General features: G+C 37.2%; 1 protein-coding gene across 3 annotated transcripts in view; it reads left to right on the top strand.

The window, feature by feature from the left end:
- The window catches only part of RALYL (RALY RNA binding protein like), a 693,429-nt gene that overhangs the window by 548,365 nt on the left and 123,739 nt on the right, over positions 1 to 21,325 (top strand). For all 3 annotated transcript variants that reach the window (XM_054512552.1, XM_045896308.2, XM_045896307.1), the window contains one exon: positions 12,159 to 12,234. In XM_054512552.1, the coding sequence (XP_054368527.1) occupies positions 12,159 to 12,234 (76 nt within the window). The remainder of the gene's footprint in view (positions 1 to 12,158; positions 12,235 to 21,325) is intronic.

Raw genomic sequence — 21,325 nt, 5'->3', positions numbered from 1 at the left:
GCATTTTTCAAGTTTGTTCCCTAAATGCTTTATTTTTCTGCTCAGAATTTTTAACTCCAGTGTAGTTATCATACAGTGTTATATTAATTTCTGGTGTACAATATAGTGAATCAACAATTCCATGTATTGCTCGGTGCTCATCAGGATGAAGTGTACTCTTAATCCCCTTCACCTATTTCACCCATCCCCCCACCCACCTCCCCTCTGGTAACCATCAAATTGTTCTCTATAGTTAAGAGTCTGTTTTTTGGTTTGTTTCCTTTTTTTTTTTTTTTCCATTTGTTCATTTTTTTTTCCATTTGTTTTTGTCCATTTGTTCCATTTGTTTTGTTTCTTAAATTCCATTATGAATGAAATCATATGGTATTTGTCTCTCTCTGACTGGCTTATTTCACTTAGCATTATACTCTCTAGTTCCATCCATGTTGTTGCAAATGATAAGATCTCATTCTTCTTTATGGATGAGTAATATTCCATTGTGCGTGTGTGTGTGTGTTTGTGTGTGTGTGTACCACCTCTTTATCCATTCATCTTATCGATGGGCAGTTGGGCTACTTCCATATTTTACTTATTGTAAATAATGCTGCAGTAAACATAGGGGTGCATATATCCTTTCAAACTAGTGTTTTTGTATTCTTTGGGTAAATACCCAGTAGTGTGATTACTAGATCTTAGGGTAGTTTTATTTTTAATTTTTTGAGGAACCTCCATACTGTCTTCCACAGTGGCTGCACCAGTTTGCGTTCCCACCCACAGTGCACAGGGATCCTTTTTTTCCCACATCCTCACCAACACTTGTTTCTGTGTTATTGATTTTAGCTATTCTGAAGGGGGTGAGGTGATACATCATGGTAGTTTTGATTTGCATTTCTCTGATCGTGAGTGATGTCGTCTGCTCAGAATTCTTAATACTTCCTTTTCATAGCAGTTTTAAAAAAAGTAAAATCCTTAAACAATAATTAAAGGAAGTGATTTAAGCTAAATATGTTAGATTCCATTGCTTCTCAAACTTGAATGTGCATAGCAGTTACCTGGGCGTCTTGTTAAAATGTAGTCTGATTCATTAGTTCTGAGATCGCACCTGGATTCTGCAATTCTAACAGGATACAGATGCTGTCTGTTTGCCAACCAAACTTTGAGGATCAGAGTTGTATGCTAATCTCAATATAAAATGCGTTAAGCTACCTAACGTTAGCTTTGGTGTTTCATTATATTTATGAATTATAAAATACTCTAAATACAGTAGCTTTGGTGTTTTAAATACTGAATGCAAAGTCATCAAAGAAAGGACCTGAGAAAATAAATTTATCTATACATATATGAAAAGAGAGAGAGTAGACAAGGAAGAGAACACAGGGAAACAATACCCAAAGCTTGGGATCTACTTTACTTCACTGATGGAAATCTGAGAGTTCTCAAGAGGAAACTATTAATCCAGATTCTGTGTTTGAATTTTACTTTCCTTAAGGAATATTTTGTCCTCAAGTATGAAATTAAATAAACTCTTGGGATGCAAAAAAACTAATACTGTTAAGTCCATGCACTGATAATGAATATTTGGCTAAGATTATTTTTCTACCAGGTATTTTTGGTCTTAATTACCACAACAGTTGTCTCTACTCTTAATGTCAATAGGTCATTAAGTATATTTGTAAATTTGTTAAGCAAGGTCCTAAACAAATTCAAGGTGCTGCTGGTGAACATTTATCCAAATTTCAGATTTGATTCATTTGGTTTCTGGAGCCTTTATCTCTTAATAAAACATATAATCCTTCATTTTTACCTTTGTAGAGATTCTTAGAGATGTTCATAGAACACAGAAAAGCATTCTTCAAAAAATATACCCAAGGTAATATAAGAGATAAAGTGATAGAGAAAAAAATGATGCAAGTTGAAAGTTTGAGGAATTAAAGAAATTCAAATTTGATTTAAAAAATTGCTCTGTACCTGTGTGATAATATGCTTGTATTCGCTGTTAAATAACTTTAAACTAGACATTGAGTAAATATGCACCAGTGCCGTAAAGTTTCCTCCAGTTTCATGGCCACTTAGGCTTCAGGAAAATCAAAAGTATTTTTAAAATTAGCTAATGGGAGTTTTGATGAGAAAAGCAAAATAAACAAAAGGACAGAAACAGGTCTCTACCGCTTAATGGATAGAGCAGCGGCTTTTGCAGAGTTTGCTGATAGATGTAACTCTGTGAGACTGCTAACGTTGTAAGTGGTGTCTTGGGAGGAAACCACATCAGGTACCAAGAATGGACTCTTGAGAGCATCCTCAGCCATAGAGGGAAGGCCACCACGTTCCCAAAGCACGAACTAGTCATCTTGATTGTGACGTTTATCAGATTAGCTGTGGTCACCTGCAGGTTCATCTCTCTCTGTGACATCCCAGAGAACACCATGTTCATATACATTTACCCAGTACTTAGTACGGTACCTGGCACATTCTGTAGGTTCAGTAATTATTTGATCATTGAAAATGAATGATTTGTGGCATTTTTATTTTCTTCTTAATATAACCATTGAAAGCAGTAGACAGTAAATAAAAAAAGAGCATCAACTATACATGCCCACTTTTTTCACTTCAGTTTCTATTGGGGAAAAACCAATTTGAATCTAAATAAGTCACATGATGCGGCTTACCAAGTAATTAGTAATAAGTTCAAGCTTCCACTTTTGTTTGCCCTTGCAGCCAGAGCCTGGGAGCATAGAGCATTTTCTGGTAACAAATGGGAATCTGGCCAACCAGTGATCTTTGCATTAGCATTCTAATAACCAGAGGCCAACGTGCCATAGTGCTGTGTCAGAACTAATTTATGAAACCAGGTCCAAAGGCTCATTAAAATGGTCACAATTCAGGGACTGCCCAGTAAAATTAGACTACAGTTTCATTCCCATAACAGTGAATATTTTAACATACTATTAAGGACATATTTCAAGTGTTAAAACTAGCTTTGATTCCATGAAGGGAAAAACAACAAGATTAGAAAGCCATTTACTTTTGTACCAAATTAGCTCCACTTTCAGCTTTAGGCTTAAAATACTTCAAATGTCCATATTTTAGAGCACACGGTAGACTACACTTGCATTTGCAAGTCTGGTGCGTTTTTTTTCCCTTAGAGTAAAAGCACTTCCGGGCAGCTCCATCAAACCACCGTGTTGTGAACCTACCTGGCCAAGACGTCTCAAGCAATCAACTGGGTCCAATGTATTTCCCCCACTGCCGCCAGACAGATCTCCTTACAGCATTCTTTTAATCATACATCCTGCCCCCATGATGCCAAGACTCCCAGGGACTTACATGCTACTTTCCACAGCCAGACCAGGATTGAGTGGCATAGCAAATGTGACATCCAAAATCTGGGTAAGAGCAATGAGAGAGTAGGCAAAGTTCTAGACCGTGAGTCTTGCAGCTCTAGTTTGAGGCTGTTGCTGACTCTCAGTCCTCTCTCTCAGGACAGGGGCAGGTATCAGTCAGTGCCTGGCACGGGGGCCATGCTCAATAATAGAGGCAGTTGTAGTGAACTGAGCTAATGATATTATTATGAATGCCCTTTAGTTTCTCAGTTCCTCAAACATCTATGTACATGACGTGGGAATAATGATTCCTGCTCTGCTTAGTTCACAGGATTGTTTTGAGGGTCTAAACTAATAAATGCACAAACACCCTTTAATGGAGGGTGCTATACTAGGGAAATGTAGGGTTCATGCATTCCCTTGTCAAACATAACGGACTATATTCTTTATCTCCTGAACTTTTATTCAATGGAATAGTAATGAATCCCTAAATCTTTTAAATGTGAACAATAAAAGGCTCCGAATGACTTTTCCTGGCAGTCTCTATGCCATGGTTGAATTATTTAAACTTTTATTTAAACCTGGGGAAGGAAACAAAACAAACAAATCTCAAGAATCAAGATAATACTTTGAACTAATTCTTTTTGAAAAATATTTCTTTTAGTTTTTTTCTCCATCTAAAAAATGATATTGATAATGTGGATACCTTATTATACTATAAATTAGACATCACTTTGATATCAAGGTGAAATTCCTGTAGAAATAACAGATACCAGCAGGGATCACTAGTGGTAGAGGTAAGTAGCAAGTGTCCATTCATTGTTGTAGTGTAAATAATATATAATTGAAGAGATTAAATTAAATTATAAAAAAAAATTTTGCATGAGGATATTCCAAATTGAAACATGGCAAAGAAATAAATGTAAAGTATTTTTCTAAATATTTCAGGGTATCTCATAAACCACTGTTTGAGAGCACTATTTTGTTGGATGTTCACAAGCGTGCCATCCAAAACCTACTCTGTGTTCGTGTATATAGATATATAGATATATAGATAAACATATGAGTTAAACGCAACTGAATGTTTCTTTTTTCCGGAATCTTATCCTTTAATCTGCATTATCAATATCCAAGAATGAGATATATTATAGCATTTTTACCAAACTTATTTTACCATGATTTATTTGTTCGGCAACATACCTATTAACATCTTCCAAAACAGTTCAAATAAATACCACTTGAGGAAAAGTGCTGAACAAAGTGTGTTTGGCTGGACACACTACAACCTGTGCAAGGATGTGCCTTCTGGTCTGTATGAAGTTAATCAAGCAATAGACTCACTGAACCCCTATGGGATAAATAACACTGTGCAGAACAAAAGTCCAAAATCAAAGGCAAATACTCAGTAGTCTGGCCATTGGAGCAATGTCATAACATAAAATGGGGGTGCCAACAGGGAGTCACAGTGTTTGGGTGTCAAATTGGAGGTATCTTCCCAAGAGTCCTAAAGCATGAACTAATAGAATGCTGTTACCATTGTCTTAGTCACACGTTAACGAGAATCGGTCAAATAAATACATTAACATGTGTTGGGTATCATTTCTGAGAAAGACACTCTGGAGCAGTACCTGTCTCTGTCTGCCTCATCTCATTTACCTCAAACCAGAATAGGTTCAGCTCATTGACTTTTTCCAGCTCTCTAGCTTTATAGTTATTCCTGTCATGGTATGTGGGCATCGCTTATTTAACTTAGATATAAAGAAGAAAGGAAAACTGATTAAATTTTTTAGAACATGAAATAAATTTTTTAAGTAGTTTACTGTGAAACGATATGGTTAGTAACCCAACAGGATATTTTTCAGTTGTTTGATTTTGAGGTTTAATATTAGAAGAATAATTTTGGAGTAAACTTTTATTTTTTTCAACCTATTTTTTTCATGCTAACTTGACATATCAAAACTTCAAAACAGATAGGGGGTCTGTTCTATGAGTCTCTTAGTTGGTCCTTACTGAGGCTCACAATGTCATAGGACAGAATGCAGATGCCCCTCCTCCCTCCTTGGGGAAGTCTGCTGTCTCCAGTCATCTCCTATCCACGGGTAAAAGTTTAGCTCCCTTCTGCTTTGTCCCTAAGACCAAAAAGGGGTTGGGGGCGTTCTTCCACACAGCTGTGATGTATATTGTACCCAAACAGAAACACTTTAAGAGACTTCTTTTTAATGGTACTTACCTAACGTTACTGACTCTCTCTACAAAAATATAATTCTAATACTCAGATAATAGAGTCCACCTTCTTGATATATAGGTACATTTATAGGTACTTACCTAAAACAAGTAGGAATTTAACTAGGATTTTTGGGATGATCTCAAAAAATTTTGCTGAGAATGATTAAACCTACAGCCTTTCTTGAGGACAGTACATGATTTCTAAATATTAGTATTTGGTATGATTCTGTTTCCAAATTTGGGAATTTAAGAAATAACACTTTATTTTCTGTATCTCAATGTTTTACTCCAAAGCCCCTATCTTATAAGAGGAGCCAAAAAGTAAACCTTGGTCATTGTTCTCTTGCCCTACCTATGGGAAACTTACACAGTGCCCGACAACCAGGGAAGGAAACCTCAGGATGTCTCTCCAGCACTGACCACAGAGTTTACTGGTCAGATGTGATTTACCCTGTTTGCATGGTCCCTTTTAAGGCCAATAGCTCTTGAGACATGAAAACCTGAGCCTTGGCTTCCAAATAAACCATGTTGTTCTGAAGACACAATTAAATTTTATATTTATAAAGTTCAGTACAATGGAAATGCTCGTTCATACAGAGCTTGGCAAGACTTCATGTTCACTGACTAGTTGAGCTCACTGATCTCCGTTCCTCCTCCCTGGACCACATCCAACCCCTTTCACCCTCATCCCTGTGCATTAACACCAAGTTATGGATGATCTCCACTATAGCAATATGAAATATATAAAATATAAGTATTTCCTGTAATAATCAAAGGAAAATTATGCATTTGAGCACTATTTTATGTCTATAAGAAACAAAAGATTTTTTTCTCCATTTTTTAAAACTTTTGAAGAGAGGCCCATGTCTGGAAATACTGAGTTTAACAGCCTTTCATGAAAGGCTTTCCGTTGTAGGTGTATGCTGTCAGACTCCTAAGTTTGTCTTCAGAACCACTAGGACCATATTATTTTTTTAAAAAATGTATGGTGACTAACATAACATAATAAAATTTAAAATGAAACAAAACAAAACAAAAAGGTGTTACAATATTTGTGTTGACAGACTTAAGTCTCAAGCTTTTTATTTATTTATGAGAATAGTTTTACATTTTCAACTCATAGTGAAGACTCATGGAGTCTGAGCTAGAGATACACACATTGTGTCTTACTATATTTCATGGACATGTGTCCTCTACCATCATTACAAACCTTATAAAAATAATAGAAATCTGCTTTTGTTTCACTCACTTTTTTGTTCCAACTGTCACATCTGAAAGATTCAGACAGCCTTGATCTTTGGCTGTGCCTTATCCCAAATCATACAAGAGTCACTGTCTTCATGATTCATTCTCACAAGTGTCCTCTACTCGAAACCCAAAATTATATCCCAGTCAAATTAGATGTAAAGTTTTAATTGGGGTCTCTACTAATCTACTCATACCCAGTAATCCCCCCACCCACCCAACTGCTCTTCTTTCCTGATATTTCCTCGTTCACAATCTTTGCTGAAACCACCTGTGCACCAAAACTCACTACCCCTGACCTGAATATTTATCAATTCACAACTTATGATCTTTGTTCCCATTTTCTTTACTATTTTATTAGTTATTAAATATATACAAAATAAAATTCATACTATATTAGAGTTATAAAGAATGATGCTATATTAAAAACTCATGTTCCCACTACACATGCACCCTTAATAGTACATTATAATTAATTTTCAAGTCTCCTAGTTGTCCTGCCCAAGTTCCACATTCTTTTCTGCCCTTTAAAGGTAACCTTCATCCCAAATTTATTGTTTATCTCTGCTTGCTCTTCTTTTATTTTATTACATGTATTTGATTCCTATGCAACATTTGTTTAAATTTGTATTTTTATTAACATAAAAGGATTCATTCTGTCAGTGTCTTTCCATGACATCATTTTTTGGTCAGTGTTATGTTCCTGAGATTCAGTGTTTTTGCCTGTGTCTCTAAGTCTCTGTCTCTGTCTCTCTCCCTGTCTCTATCTCTCTCTCTTTCCCTCCTGTTGTATAGTTTCATTTTGTAAATATATCACCATTCGTTTATCCAATTATCTATCAAAGGATATTTGTGTTTTCCTAGGAATTTTTTCTATCTTGCTGTGCTGCAATGAACATTCTTGTATATATCATATGGTGCACATATGCAAGAGTTTCTTCAGGTACATACATACCTCCTGGGTCATAGGGCTTGGGCATTTTAAGTTCACTATAAACTGCTAAATTATCTTCTGAAATAATTGTACCAATTTATGTTTATACCTGCAATGTACACATATTCCAATTGCTCTCAAACCTCACCAACTCTTGATATTGTTAGACTTCGTAAATTGTTGTAAATTCAGTGGGTATCAATTGTATCCCATAGTGTTTTAATTTGAATTCTCCATTACTATGCTCGCTTCGGCAGCACATATACTAAAATTGAATTCTCCATTACTAGTGAGGTTGAGAGTCTTTTCATGTGTTTATTCAGCATTCATCTTTCTGTAAAGTGCCTCTCCTGTGTTTTTTGCCCAATTTTCTATTTGGTGGTTTGTCTCTTTTTCCTATTATGTAAATGAGTTTTTTATATATTCCAGAAAGAAATCCTTTCTCAAGGATTTCTTCATCTAGTTTGTGGCCCTTCTTTTCATTGTCTTTATGTGACTTTTGATGAGCAGAAATTCTTTTTATTTTATTGCAATGTAGTAGAATTTATCAATCCTACATTTTAAGGCTAGTGCTTTTTAGGCCTGGCTTCAGATTATCCTTCCATACTCTGATCTCATAAAGATATTCTACTACATTCCTCCTAAAAGTTATATATTTTTGCCTCTCACATTTAGGTTCTTAATCCAATAGTAACTAATTTTTCTGTATAGTGTAAGGTAGAGGTCCAATTTCATATTTGTCCTTGCACTAACTGGCAACCAATTATTACAGCTTCAGAAGCATATCCTTACTCACTGATCAGCTATGCCACCTCTTTCCTAATTCAGACATCCACATGTGAGTGTGTCAGTTTGGAGGTCCTCTACTGGGTTGCAGTGGTTCATTTTCTATCTGTACCATTACTATAGTCTTAATTACTACAGCTTAAAATAAATCTTGATAAGGCAACTTTGCCACCTTTAGGTTTTTTTCCAGGGGTTATTTTGACCTTTTGCTCTATCATATAAATTTCCGAATCAACTTATCCAACTCCACAGAGACATAAAAAGAATGTTTGGTGATTTTATTGAAATTATATGGAATCAATAAATCAACTTCGGAAGAATTAAAATGTTTGTTATATCAAGGTTTCCAATTTCTCTATTCATGTAAGTTAACTGTAAAATCTTCTAATACAGTTTTATAATTTTCCTTATAAACATTTTAAAAATTTTATGATGTATTTATCCCTAGGTACTTTACTTTTATACTATATAAATTACATCTTTTAGAATTATATTTTAAAAACGTGTATTGCTGTGTAGAGATATGGAGTTGAATTTTGTATATTGGCTTTGAACCCAACAAATTTATTAAACTTTTATTGATTATAATAATTTGTGGATGCTTTGGAGTGTTTACATGGATCCACTTATTATCAGCAATTATGACAGTTTCATTTCTTCCTTCCCATTTCTGATACTGTTTCCCTGTCTTCCTTCACTGACTATGAAATCCAGTACAGCATTATACAGAATTAGTAACAGAGAATGCCCTTTTAAATTCCTTGATACCAGGGGCTGGCTCAGTCGGAAGAGCATGCAACTCTTGATCTCGGGGTCATGAGTTCGAACCCCTATTGGGTGTAGAGATTACTTAAAAATAAATAAATAAACTTTAAAATAAATAAAATAAAATAAATTCCTTGATACTAAAGAAACTGTGGCCAGGGTTTCACTATTAAGTATGACATTTTCTAGAGATTCTTTTTTTGTAGCTATCCTTTATTAGGCAGAAGGAGGAAGTCTCCATCTCTTCCTAATTAAGGATTTTAACACACATGGATGTTGAATTTAGTGATTATAGGGTTCATATTCTTTAATGTGGGCACTGTCTCCTGCCCCCTCTAGTTCACAAGGGCATGAAAGCTAAAGCTCAAGTTCTGGTTTCAACAAATGTCTTCAAGGAACAAGGTAGAGTCAGTCTTCCACTTCCATCTGAGTTCCTGCTTTCACTCAGGTGTAGGTTTCTATGAACGCCTTACTTTCCTACTAGCTCAGTGTTGTATTTTTTAAAAAGAGATACATTCTACAGTTGACCCTTGAACAACATGGGAATTACTGACCCCTTGTGCAGTCAAAAATTCACATATAGGGGGTGCCTGGGTGGCTAAGTCGGTTAAGCTGCCAACTCTTGATTTGGCTCAGGTCAAGATCTCAGGGTCGTGAGATCCAGCTCCTGTGTAGAGCTCTGCGCTCAGCAGGGAGTCTGCTTGGGATTCTCTCTCCCTCTCTCTCTGCCCCTCCCCAGCTCTTTCTCTCTCTCTCTCTCTTTCTCTCAAATAAATAAATAAATAAATAAATAAATAAATAAATAAATAAATCTTTTTAAAAAATTCACATATAATGTTTGACTCCCCTAAGACTCAGCTATTAATAGCCTACTGTTGACTGAAAACCATACCAATAAAAGAAACAGTAAACATATTTTGTATGTTACCTGTATTATATACTGTATTCTTACAATAGAAGTAGGCTAGAGAAAAGAAAATGTTAAGAAAATCATAAAACACATTTACAGCACCATACTGTATTTATTGAAAAAAATCTGCATATAAATGGACAGTGCAGTTCACACCAGTGTTCAAGGGTCAGCTGAATTTTATGTAGAAATTTTGGTTGTTTTCATTGGTGGGTGGCTCATCCATCCCTAATCCAGGGTATTTAGCCCACTGTAAGAAAGAGAAGTATTCCCTTTCTTTTCTGTTAAAATAATGTCCCTCACTTCTTTCAAAGCTTTTCTTGAAGTTTGCCTTTTTTTTTTTAAGATTTTCCTTTTTATCATGTTTTAGAAATTTTAACTTTATTAAATCTTGGTTTTTATGTAATTTTCCAAACCTTTGTCACCCAACTTTCTAACCCCTTAATAGTTTTACACATTTCTTTAAGACAGAAGTTGATCAGCTGTATGTAAATACTCTTTTGTCATGTACTTAAGTATCTTACTGTCTTATCTTAGACACTTTATCGTGGTTTTAGTTCACAAAGGCCAAGGATGTGCTCTCTTCTTCTGACCACCCCAGAACTGAAACTACACATTCTAGTTGCTGAGTGCATTGTGCTATTCCCTCAGTAAACTTGGTATGCTCTACAATTCCATCCTTCTACATTCCTTTTCTACATAGATGGAAACATATTGTCATGGGAAATTAATAATTCCTCTTATGACCAAAGCTCTATTCCATGCAGATGTCTATGCAAACTGAGACATTCCTGGCAAAAATCCAATTTAGAAGGATATCTCCTTCTCTCTCTCTCTCTCTCGTTTTTTTTTTAAGATTTTATTTATTTATTTGACAGAGAGAGACACAGCAAGAGAGGGAACACAAGCCGGGGACTGGGAGAGGGAGATCAGGCTTCCCACCGAGCAGAGAGCCCGATGCGGGGCTCGATCCCAGGACCCTGGGATCATGACCTGAGCCAAAGGCAGATGCTTAACGACTGAGCCACCCAGGCGCCCCTCTCTCTCTCATTTTTACTAAACATTCCTCATTTCCTTTCCTCATTCAACACTGTCTTTTTTCATAGTTCTTTTTTTTTTAAGGTTTTAAAGGGTTTTATTTTTTTTATTCTTATGTTAATCCCAATACATTACATCATTAGTTTTAGATGAAGTGTTCCATGATTCATTGTTTGTGCATAACACCCAGTGCTCCATGCAGAATGTGCCCTCCTCAATACCCACCACCAGGCTAACCCATCCTCCCACCCCCTCCCCTCTAGAACCCTGTTTGTTTTTCAGAGTCCATCGTCTCTCATGGTTCGTCTACCCCTCCGATTTCCCCCGCTTCATTCTTCCCCTCCCGCTACGTTCTTCTTCTTCTTCTTTTTTTTTTCTTAACATATATTGCATTATTTGTTTCAGAGGTACAGATCTGAGATTCAACAGTCTTGCACAATTCACAGCGCTTACCAGAGCACATACCCTCCCCAGTGTCTATCACCCAGTCACCCCATCCCCCCCACCCCACCCCCCACTCCAGCAACCCTCAGTTTGTTTCCTGCGATTAAGAATTCCTCATATCAGTGAGATCATATGATACATGTCTTTCTCTGTTTGACTTATTTCACTCAACATAATACCCTCCAGTTCCATCCACGTCGTTGCAAATGGCAACATCACTTCCTAATATGTTACGTATTTTTCTTATTTATTTTGTTTGTTGTTTACTGTCTATTTCTCCCCCAGTAGAAAGTAAGTTTTACGAGGGCATGGAGCTAACCTGTTTGGTACATGACACAGCTCAAACAGTGCCTGGGCTAGAGTAGGTTGAATTAAAATAACCGTCTAATAAATAAATGGCATATAACATTTGTAGAGGTAAATGGCAAAAGGAAAAAGAAAATCTCATGATTTATTTTTCTCATATGGATTCACTTTTCCTAATCAGTGCTGTATTATTTTTTGCTTTTAGATATCAATATGGCAGGAGAACCCAAACCGTACAGACCAAAACCTGGAAACAAGAGGCCCCTTTCTGCACTTTATAGGTAAGTAAGCAATTTTGCAAGATACAGTAATGGAAACTTGTTACGACTTTAGAAGGCAATATAACCTATAAGGAATGTTTTAAAGAACGATCTTTCCTGGCATAAAGTACAACAAAATGCTGGTGATCAGCATATAAATATATCACACAGCATTGGCAGGGATCTTGTACACCTAACCTTCCTATCTCCACTTAACCCCTATACAAAATAATCCTCTAATAAAAATCTAATAAAAATCTCTCGTGACTCTGCTGACAAAGTGGTGGAAAGGTCAGCATCTTTTGAGTACTGTATGCAGTGTACTGTAGGTATTTTTCCTGTGTTGTTTACCTTAACTTTCGTAACCAGCCTGCATTGTAGAAACTGCTACTCTCACCTTACAGATCAAGAACCTGATATGCATTTTCTTAGAGATTTTCCCTAGCTCACACCATTTGTAAATGATGGCACACAAATTCAGACTCATGCTTTCTGATACTATATCTTGAATTCTTTCCACCCAATCATTCAGCCTCTTTCTTCACAAACTACATGTTAATTCCCCCCTATTTCTCTAAAACAGCAAATGCAGTCTATCCCTTCTCCAGAGAGACATTCCTAACTACCTTTAACTTTTCCTAATACACTTAGGTCTGAGTCAACTTAACATTCTGGTCTTTCCCCTCTACATGCCCCAGTTTATCAATGTCCAGACCCAGAATTTCAATTGTAGGTGGATAAGTAGACGGTATTGAGGGTCTTTATTGTTCTGTGTAAACTTCTATCACTTTAAGTAAAATTCAGTTCCTTTTGGGAAGAAGACAAGAGTAAACTCATAGAACTTTTAGTTCTTTAAAAACAGCCACTTTTTTTTGCATTTTTTAAATTTTATTATGTTATGTTAATCACCATACATTACATCATTAGTTTTTGATGTAGTGTTCCACGATTCATAAAAACAGCCACTTTTGGAAAAAAAAAAATGCTCTGCTGCTAAGCCACATGTCCCACTTGATGAACTTTTGCCATAGGTTTTTGTATTGTTAAGTGCAGATTTTGTATTTCTTTCTCTGTTAAATTCCCTTTTGTTAGACTTAGCCAATTATTCCAAGCTATTGAGGTTTCCTATTATCCAATTTATTTAGTCTTCTCCCAGATACTTATCTTCATTCCATCAGTGTCCACATCCAAAGAGCTAATGTAAGTATTGAGCAAGGCCCCCCCTTTTCCCTGATATTATTTGGATAAAGGAGAACTGAGTTATAAAAATTGATTATATTCTGATCTAGTACAGTAGGAAGAGTATTCAAAAGATAGCTTGGAGCTGTTTTTTTGTTTTTGTTCTCAAGAACCAGCATTATCTCCTTTTTTCAGCCACTCACAGCCTCATTTCCCAAACTATGAAAGAAAAGGGTCAGAATTCGATGAGTTTCAGGTCCTATTCATTCTTAACACCCCAGTGCTCTCTAATGTGTGACCATCAGAGACCTTAAGGATATATTGAAAATATGTCTTAATTGCTCTTGTTATTTTGACTGTGTGGATTTATTTAATTTTAACTTAAAAATTTATATAAAAATGGAAAAGTGCAGGTCTTAACTAATTTGTTAAATGATCATAAGGCAGTATTGATGTTAAAGGTCAGAAATGAAGTTACCAACCAAAGGCAAGTGATCCTTTCTGTACCTTGTTTGAGGTAAAGGATAATACTAATAAAACTGAAAAATGTAACATCTTTTCTGATCAGATTCATTTTTAAATGTATGTGTAGAACAGCCGTTAACTCAGAACATTTGAAAAGTCGAATTTTCAATGATTAACAAAACAAACTGTCAGTGGCTTTTTTTCCTCATCAGAAAGTTACCACAGTGCAGTAATGTTAGTTTTCATATTTTCCCTGTTCTTGGACTGTTTTGATTTTCCTATGAAAATAGAAGCTTATGACAAGAAACAGATGTCTTTTTAACTATTATTTCTCTATTACTAAATTATGTTGAATTGTGAATTCAAACAAATCAGAAGCAGAAGCTCATTTAATCTGATATATTGTATACAAATCACATTAGTGGAGAAATGCTTATTTATCCTGTTCTCATCTGTTTACACAAATGAAGGCTAGGATGTCGTGAAATTACAAAGCAGTAACAAAGGGAACAAAAGAGAGCGAATGTGCAGCTGAGAAAGCCTTTTTATACACACTTTCTCATTCTGACATAAGCTTCATAATAGTAATACCTTCTTTTTATGTGGGCAAACTGGGCTTTCATAGTCAGTATTCATCTATTCACCACAGAACTCCACATATTATGTGCCTTGCATTATAAATGAGAAAACTATGTTTCCAAGACAATAAAGGACTCGCCCCAACTAAGGTAACAAGATAAGAACTGAACTCTGGTTTTCAGCTTTCAATTCTAGTGATCTTGGGGCGCCTGAGTGGCTCAGTTGGTTAAGCGGCTGCCTTCGGCTCAGGTCATGATCCTGGAGTCCCGGGATCGAGCCCCGCATCGGGCTCCCTGCTCAGCGGGGGGTCTGCTTCTCCCTCTGACCCTCTTCCCTCTCATGCTCTCGGTCTCTCATTCTCTCTCTCACAAATAAATAAAATCTTAAAAAAAAAAATTAAAAAAAAAACTCTAGTGATCTTGCCACTAGATCCCAGCTCCCCATAGTTACTCACCTGCTACTATCTAAACAATACAGATTACAAAAATCAGAGATTCCTGCGCACCAAAACCAATAATCAGTTATATTTCTGTCCATGAATATCATGCCAGCAGGTGGCAAAGGAAAGATTCTACACTAGACAGCATAAGAACAAGAGTTACAACCAATTTCTGTGATCATAGGGCACAGGTTGTGAGCTTCAAGTTCTTTATCCCACATAATGGTTGTACAATTTTCTTCACAGGATAAAATTAAATAATTGAGGCGAAAGCACCTGGCTTAGTGTAGGGCATACGGTAGCAGCTTGAAAAGAGGTTGTTTCTGCTTTCCTATTCTTTGTGTCTTGAGTCTCTTTTCCTTATCTGTGAGATGAAAGAGCTGAAATAATTTCATTTCTCCATTCATTCATTCTTTCATTCATTCATTCATTCATACAAGACATGTTTATTGTGTGTCTACTATGGTTTAGGCACTGTGGTAGCTGCTTTTCAAGGCAAATGACGTGGAAAATGCCAAGTCTACAGGGCAAGGAGAGAGCAAATGAAATACAATAAATTATTTTTCTGGTTATTAGTAACCTCCGATACACCATTGTGCTCTAAACTGCTATGTCTCTGTGTCTATTTACTCTGTTGGGGATGTGTATGATGTACTATCAGACTTTCTCCTTCATCTGTAACCATTTCATCTCCATCATCAACTACAAAGTAGTATTTACATGGAATACTCACTGAGGCGTTACTTCGCTCTGTTACTTCTTTTAACAGGATTTTCAGTTCAGCCAAGAAACCTTCACCAAGCATTTATCATGTGCTAAATTAACATGGTATACTTGAAAGACACAAAAAATTTTAAAAACATACCGAAGCTTTAAAATATTTACTGTTAAACATGAGTGAGACGTACATATAAATAAGGAACATAAATAAAGTATACATTCAGTTCTGTAAGAAATGAGAGAGTTACTGATCCTGCCAAGGGGGAAGAGAGTGAAAGGTCTGGGTGACACTTGAGCCGGCTTCTGCACAGGCAAGCATTCACTCAGTAGACAAAGAAAAAGAAGGGCATGCTGGGCAAAGAAAACATGAACAGGGTGATAGGCACAGAAATAAAGAAAATCATCTCATGGTGAGAACTAGTATGGTTCACTTGATGAAGAGCAGATACCTGGAATGCTATGGTGGCTCAGGCTATCAGGATTTTAATATGTGTGCTTATCAGATTAAGGAGATTTGGCTTTTATGCTACAGTCAACAAGGAGCCATTGGAATATTGTGAGCAGTTGGAAATGGAATGGAAGGATGAGTGAGAGTCACAGGTATGTCCAAGGTTTCTAGCTTAGGCAACTGATCATATGAGTCTGTTAGAAGAAGAGGAAAGACATGACAAGCAACAGCAGGCTCAAGTATAGAGTTGGGGAAAGGAAGCAAAAGAAATTATTTCAGTCTTAGACATGAATTCATAAAGACAGACAATTCATTAGAAGAGCGCTTGTAATAAAAATGTCTCCCATTAGGGGCTATTTGTAAATGAAACATAATTAATCATTTGTGAACATTCCATAAATATTGGACCCAGTCCTAATGGTGAATAGCATATCTATTCTCTAGGGAAAATATTGTAACTTTTAATAAATTGCTGCTTCCAATGTGCTGTGTACATTACACAGGGTCTATGAACGTCTAAAATAAAATTCTCTCCCAGGAAGTGAGTTTCCCTGCATGCTAAGCTCCAGTTAATGCTAAATAATAGCTAAATGAGAATAATTGTATGGTGGTTTTGTTTCTGCTTGTAAAGGAGACAGACCTTTCCTCTCTGAAGTGAGTAAAGCTGACAACCAGAGAACAAAGATACTATTTATCAGAGCTGACCAAGTACAGGTTTTCACTCACCTAGAGGCGGCCCTCCCAGTCGCAGGGAGCACAACCCAGTAAGACACAGGAAACGAAGCTTCATCCCACTCATTGCATGGATATTGCTAGGGATCATTCCCAAGTATGGTTTTATGCCAAATATGGTTATACAAATGCCTTTGATGGCAACCTTCCCACCTCACAGAGATGACCGTGGATATCAAGATTGTCACTGCAGGTAACTTTAAGGCTCCTTAAAATTGTCACAGGACGACCTATGGTATCACTATTTTCAGATCATCACAGTTAATGATGATAACCATGAAGGCAGGTTGTATTATAAGAACTTCAATGACCAGAACACTTTCAGAGGCTGGACCAAGTAAGATGACCCTGCAGAAAAATATCTCTGGTGGTTTGTTTACCACTTGACCTACGTGAGTTCTGTTATCATCCTTCATGATGACTCGGCACATCAGGGGACCCTCAAGTGACCCAAAATGTTCCCTAGGATCTTGACAATTGAAATGAAAGCAATAGAGGCTAATTTCAGCTAATGCTAAATAGCAAAAATCAATATGGAGGAAAAGCATCCTGGACATCTCTGCTTCATTGACTTGCTGTGTTTGCTGAGGAATGTTTACCAATTAGCTATTGATTATTTTATGTATTTTCTGTCTCCTTTTATAATGTCAAGGATAATACACATACATTTTCACTTTCAGAAGCTTAGTACATCCATTGTCAGTGCTCCCTTTACCCTGGTAAAGGCTTCCATTTCACTTACCTAGTCAAGTGGGCCCACTCAGAAAGCCATCTGGGAATGGACTCTGTGGTTTTTGTTTTTTGGGGGTTTTTTTTCTTTTTTTTTTTTAAGATTTTATTTATTTATTTGACAGAGAGGCACAGCGAGAGAGGGAACACAAGCAGGGGGAGCGGGAGAGGGAGAAGCCGGCTTCCCGCTGAGCAGGGAGCCCGATGTGGGGCTCGATCCCAGGACCCTGGGATCATGACCTGAGCCGAAGGCAGACGCTCAACGACTGAGCCACCCAGGCGCCCTGGACTCTGTGGTTTTTAAGTGGAATGTAAGGAAGACAGGAAACTGCTATTTCCAGCCCTGTGCCAATGCACCTGTCCTTCTGGAATGGGCACAGGCCCCACCACTAACACGTCCACAGGGTTCAATTTGAAAGTAAGTTGCTGCTGGGTGTCTGTAGCAATCACAGTCTCTTTTAGCTCTTGATTCAATCTTGGGCAGTCAAATGACCGGCATGGAGAAATGTGGTCGCCAACATCCACAAGAAAAAAGACAAAAACAAGCAAACAAACAAACAAAAACCCTCCACTTCTAAAATTCCAAGCTGAACATCCATACATCTGGGTAATTGAGGGTGACTTCTCTTTAATTCACTTCTCAAGTGAACATGAAATGCTGTTGAACCAGAAAAAGGTCCCAAGCATGCATGTTGAGGATGGTTTAAAGTTGTGCAAATGTGAGGATGTTTGGTGGAAAGAGTGTCAGACAGATGGGAATGCATCCTAAAATTGGCTTAGCCTTATCAGTGATTTGAACTCCATGTCTTATTCATTAGCTTCTTCAGCTGCTTGAAGGAAAAATAAAAATTTCCTGAAAAACAATATATTTAAGGAGTCTGGAACTGTTACAGATGCGCTATAAATTGTAGTTATTCTCATTATTATGATTATTCAAAGAAAAAGGTCTATAATAAAGTATTTTAAGAAGTTATTTTAAATGAGCCTTGAGCTACAATAATGTTGCTAAAATTCATACAGTCAGTCAAACAGGTTAACATTTTCTATAACTGCCTAAAAAGATATTTTGGGGGGAGAAAGGATTACATTTACTTAGAGTATGTCCCTCATATTTCGACACTAAGCAAATGTAATTTATAAACGTTTTAATTTAAAATGTTTGGAGAAATGCTGACACCATCCCCATTAAAATAATTCCGCTGCAGGCAGTTCTCTGCTAGGTTAAGGCATGGCCTATTTGCAGTCTTCTGTGATGATTCTGATGCATAAATATCCATGAATAAATATCTTCTTGCATGTGGAAAGAACATGGTAACAGTAAAGGGAGACTGGATGGTACAGTTTCTTAAAGCAGAGAATCCATCTCTAAGGCTTTTTGAAAGAGTACAGTTCTATGTGTTTGATTTGAGGTAATTTGTGATAAAGTCAAAGGAAGCAAAATCATGCAACCAATTTTCAAAAGAGGTAAATAGTAAGAATCAAGAATTAAGTGGGAGTTAGGGGTGGGGTGTGGCAGATAGAATCAAGCAAATTATACTTAGAAAACTTAGGCAATAATAGGAGGTGAGCATCAAACTTAGCTACGAGATTCCCAACAGTCAAGGCAAAAAGGGGATGCATGGTAATGTATGTAACCATCTATTAAAAGCAACTACTCCGGGGCGCCTGGGTGGCTCATTTGTTGAGCGTCTGCCTTCGGCTCAGGTCATGATCCCAGCGTCCTGGGATCGAGCCCTGCATCAGGCTCCCTGCTCTGCGGAGAGCCTGCTTCTCCCTCTCCCACTCCCCCTGTTTGTTCCCTCTCTCGCTGTGTTTCTCTCTGTCAAATAAATAGATAAAATCTTTAAAAAATAATAAAATAAAAATAAAAGCAACTGCTCCAATTTGTGATAAGAAACTCTTTTTCCCTGGGGCACCTTGGTGGCTGTCGGTTAAGCATCTGCCTTTGGCTCAGGTCATGATGTCAGGGTCCTGGGATCAAGCCCTGCTTTGGGCTCCCTGCTCAGCGGGGAGTCTGCTTCTCCCTCTCCCTCAGACCCTCCCCCCTGCTCATGCTCTCTCTTCTCTCTCTCAAATAAATAAGATCTTAAAAAAAAAGAAACTATTTTTCCCTAACTCTCTCTTCTCAGAGAAACTTACCACATATAAAAGTATCTAAACAGCATGGTAGCTAGTACCTTCAGTACTAGTTATACAATAAACACACACACACTCATGCACACAAAATATTTTTAAACTAATGGAACTTTCAATAAAAACCAAGAGCGAGCCACACAGTTTTTTTTCTGCTTCTCCCAAGACTGTTTACCATCTTGTAACCAATTGCATAAAACTAAAAAAGAGTGACATTCCAGGATAGCTAGATCTCCAGAGCAGCCCAGATTCAAATTACCTATATGAGCTACATACAAGGAGGAGACAGAAAGCAAGAGTGGGCTGACCCCTCGGTTGGCCTATCCACCCAGCCCCAAGGACTGGAAGAAAAAGACCATGCTTGGTAGTTTATGACCTTTACACAGGGGCCTCTTGACCTGTTACTTAATCCTCCTCTAGGATGGGGAGAAATGGAAAAGGAACAGTAAACCTAGCATCAGATAGAAGGGGCTGACATTTCTCCTCTTCCTCACAGTCAGCAGGTGCAGATGCAGACATGCAACTCTTTTCTTCTAGCTGGCAACACTACTTTAGAAGCTGCAGCCTGTCCTGAAATAGTTGCTTTCTTTCATTTGTGGGAACAGGGTTTTCTGTTAAACCAAAGCTTCCTTGTCAGCAGGACTCAAGTGTTATGGCCTTTTATGCTATATGTTCTTTGTGTCTCACTATGTTTTTGTTCTTCTTGCTTTGCATGATGGGGTATTAAGGTTAGAGCACCAACAGAAACCCCACTAGTCCCCACGAAGCGTAGGAGGATGATAGTCATATCATATTGCTGGGTCAATATGTAAGTGCTCCCTGCCTGGGATTAAGGTGATTTCTGGATTTTTTATCTTCCAAAAGACAATTTCCAAAAGATGGAGTGTCTCCACTGTCAGTGCTGATTTCATTTATTTTCATCATTTTATTTATTTGGTCATTATCTTTAGATCTAGTGACCTGTTTTTTAGAATAGGTCTTGGTAGAGAACTTTGGGCCCTGAACTTCCAACCTAAGCTAATTTAAGTTGGTTGTTTTTCATTTCAAAGAGTTATTTCATTCCTTCTTTGTCCACCAAGGGCTCATATCTCGTCTGTCTTCTCAATCTACACATTAAGTTCAAAATTCCAGGATATGTTTCCTTTTCAACAAGACTACATGGAAGGATCATGAAAGAAACTGAAATGTGTCTAAAGTCCTATTTTTAAACAAATAAAATTAAAGACTAAAAAATTCTTAGTGTGGGAGTGGTACCCTCTCTTTACACTGTTAATTATAAAATGAAAACCAAGATCTTTTCCCAACCCGGAAATGCTTTCCACAAAGGTAGTAAAGAAGGAAAACACCCTTCTTATTGAATAAGCACCCACAATGTGATGCACATCATAGGTAACCTGCTAAGAGTTCACAAAGACAGAAAGAAATCTCACACCCTTTTTAATATAGCAGAGCAGATATAACCCATTCTGTACATGTTCTCAAGATAAACAATAACTAACCCTCAAGGAAGAGGACTTGAAAGCACCACTTGTCATGCATAGTTCATTGTAAATTCATCTGGTAACTGGGGTGACCATCTGTGTCAGTTGACTTTATCCAGACAAAAATTAAGCTTCTCCTATCTTTATGATGGATAGTTTTGCAACCTGGAACACCTAAGTTAGACTCATGCCCTCCCACAGAACCTG

This window comes from Mirounga angustirostris, unplaced genomic scaffold, assembly GCF_029215605.1.
Source record: "Mirounga angustirostris isolate CCGP_5_RB_7025 unplaced genomic scaffold, mMirAng1.0.hap1 SCAF_4, whole genome shotgun sequence".
NCBI classification, from domain to species: domain Eukaryota; kingdom Metazoa; phylum Chordata; class Mammalia; order Carnivora; family Phocidae; genus Mirounga; species Mirounga angustirostris.
This window is presented reverse-complemented; position numbering and strand designations above follow the sequence as displayed.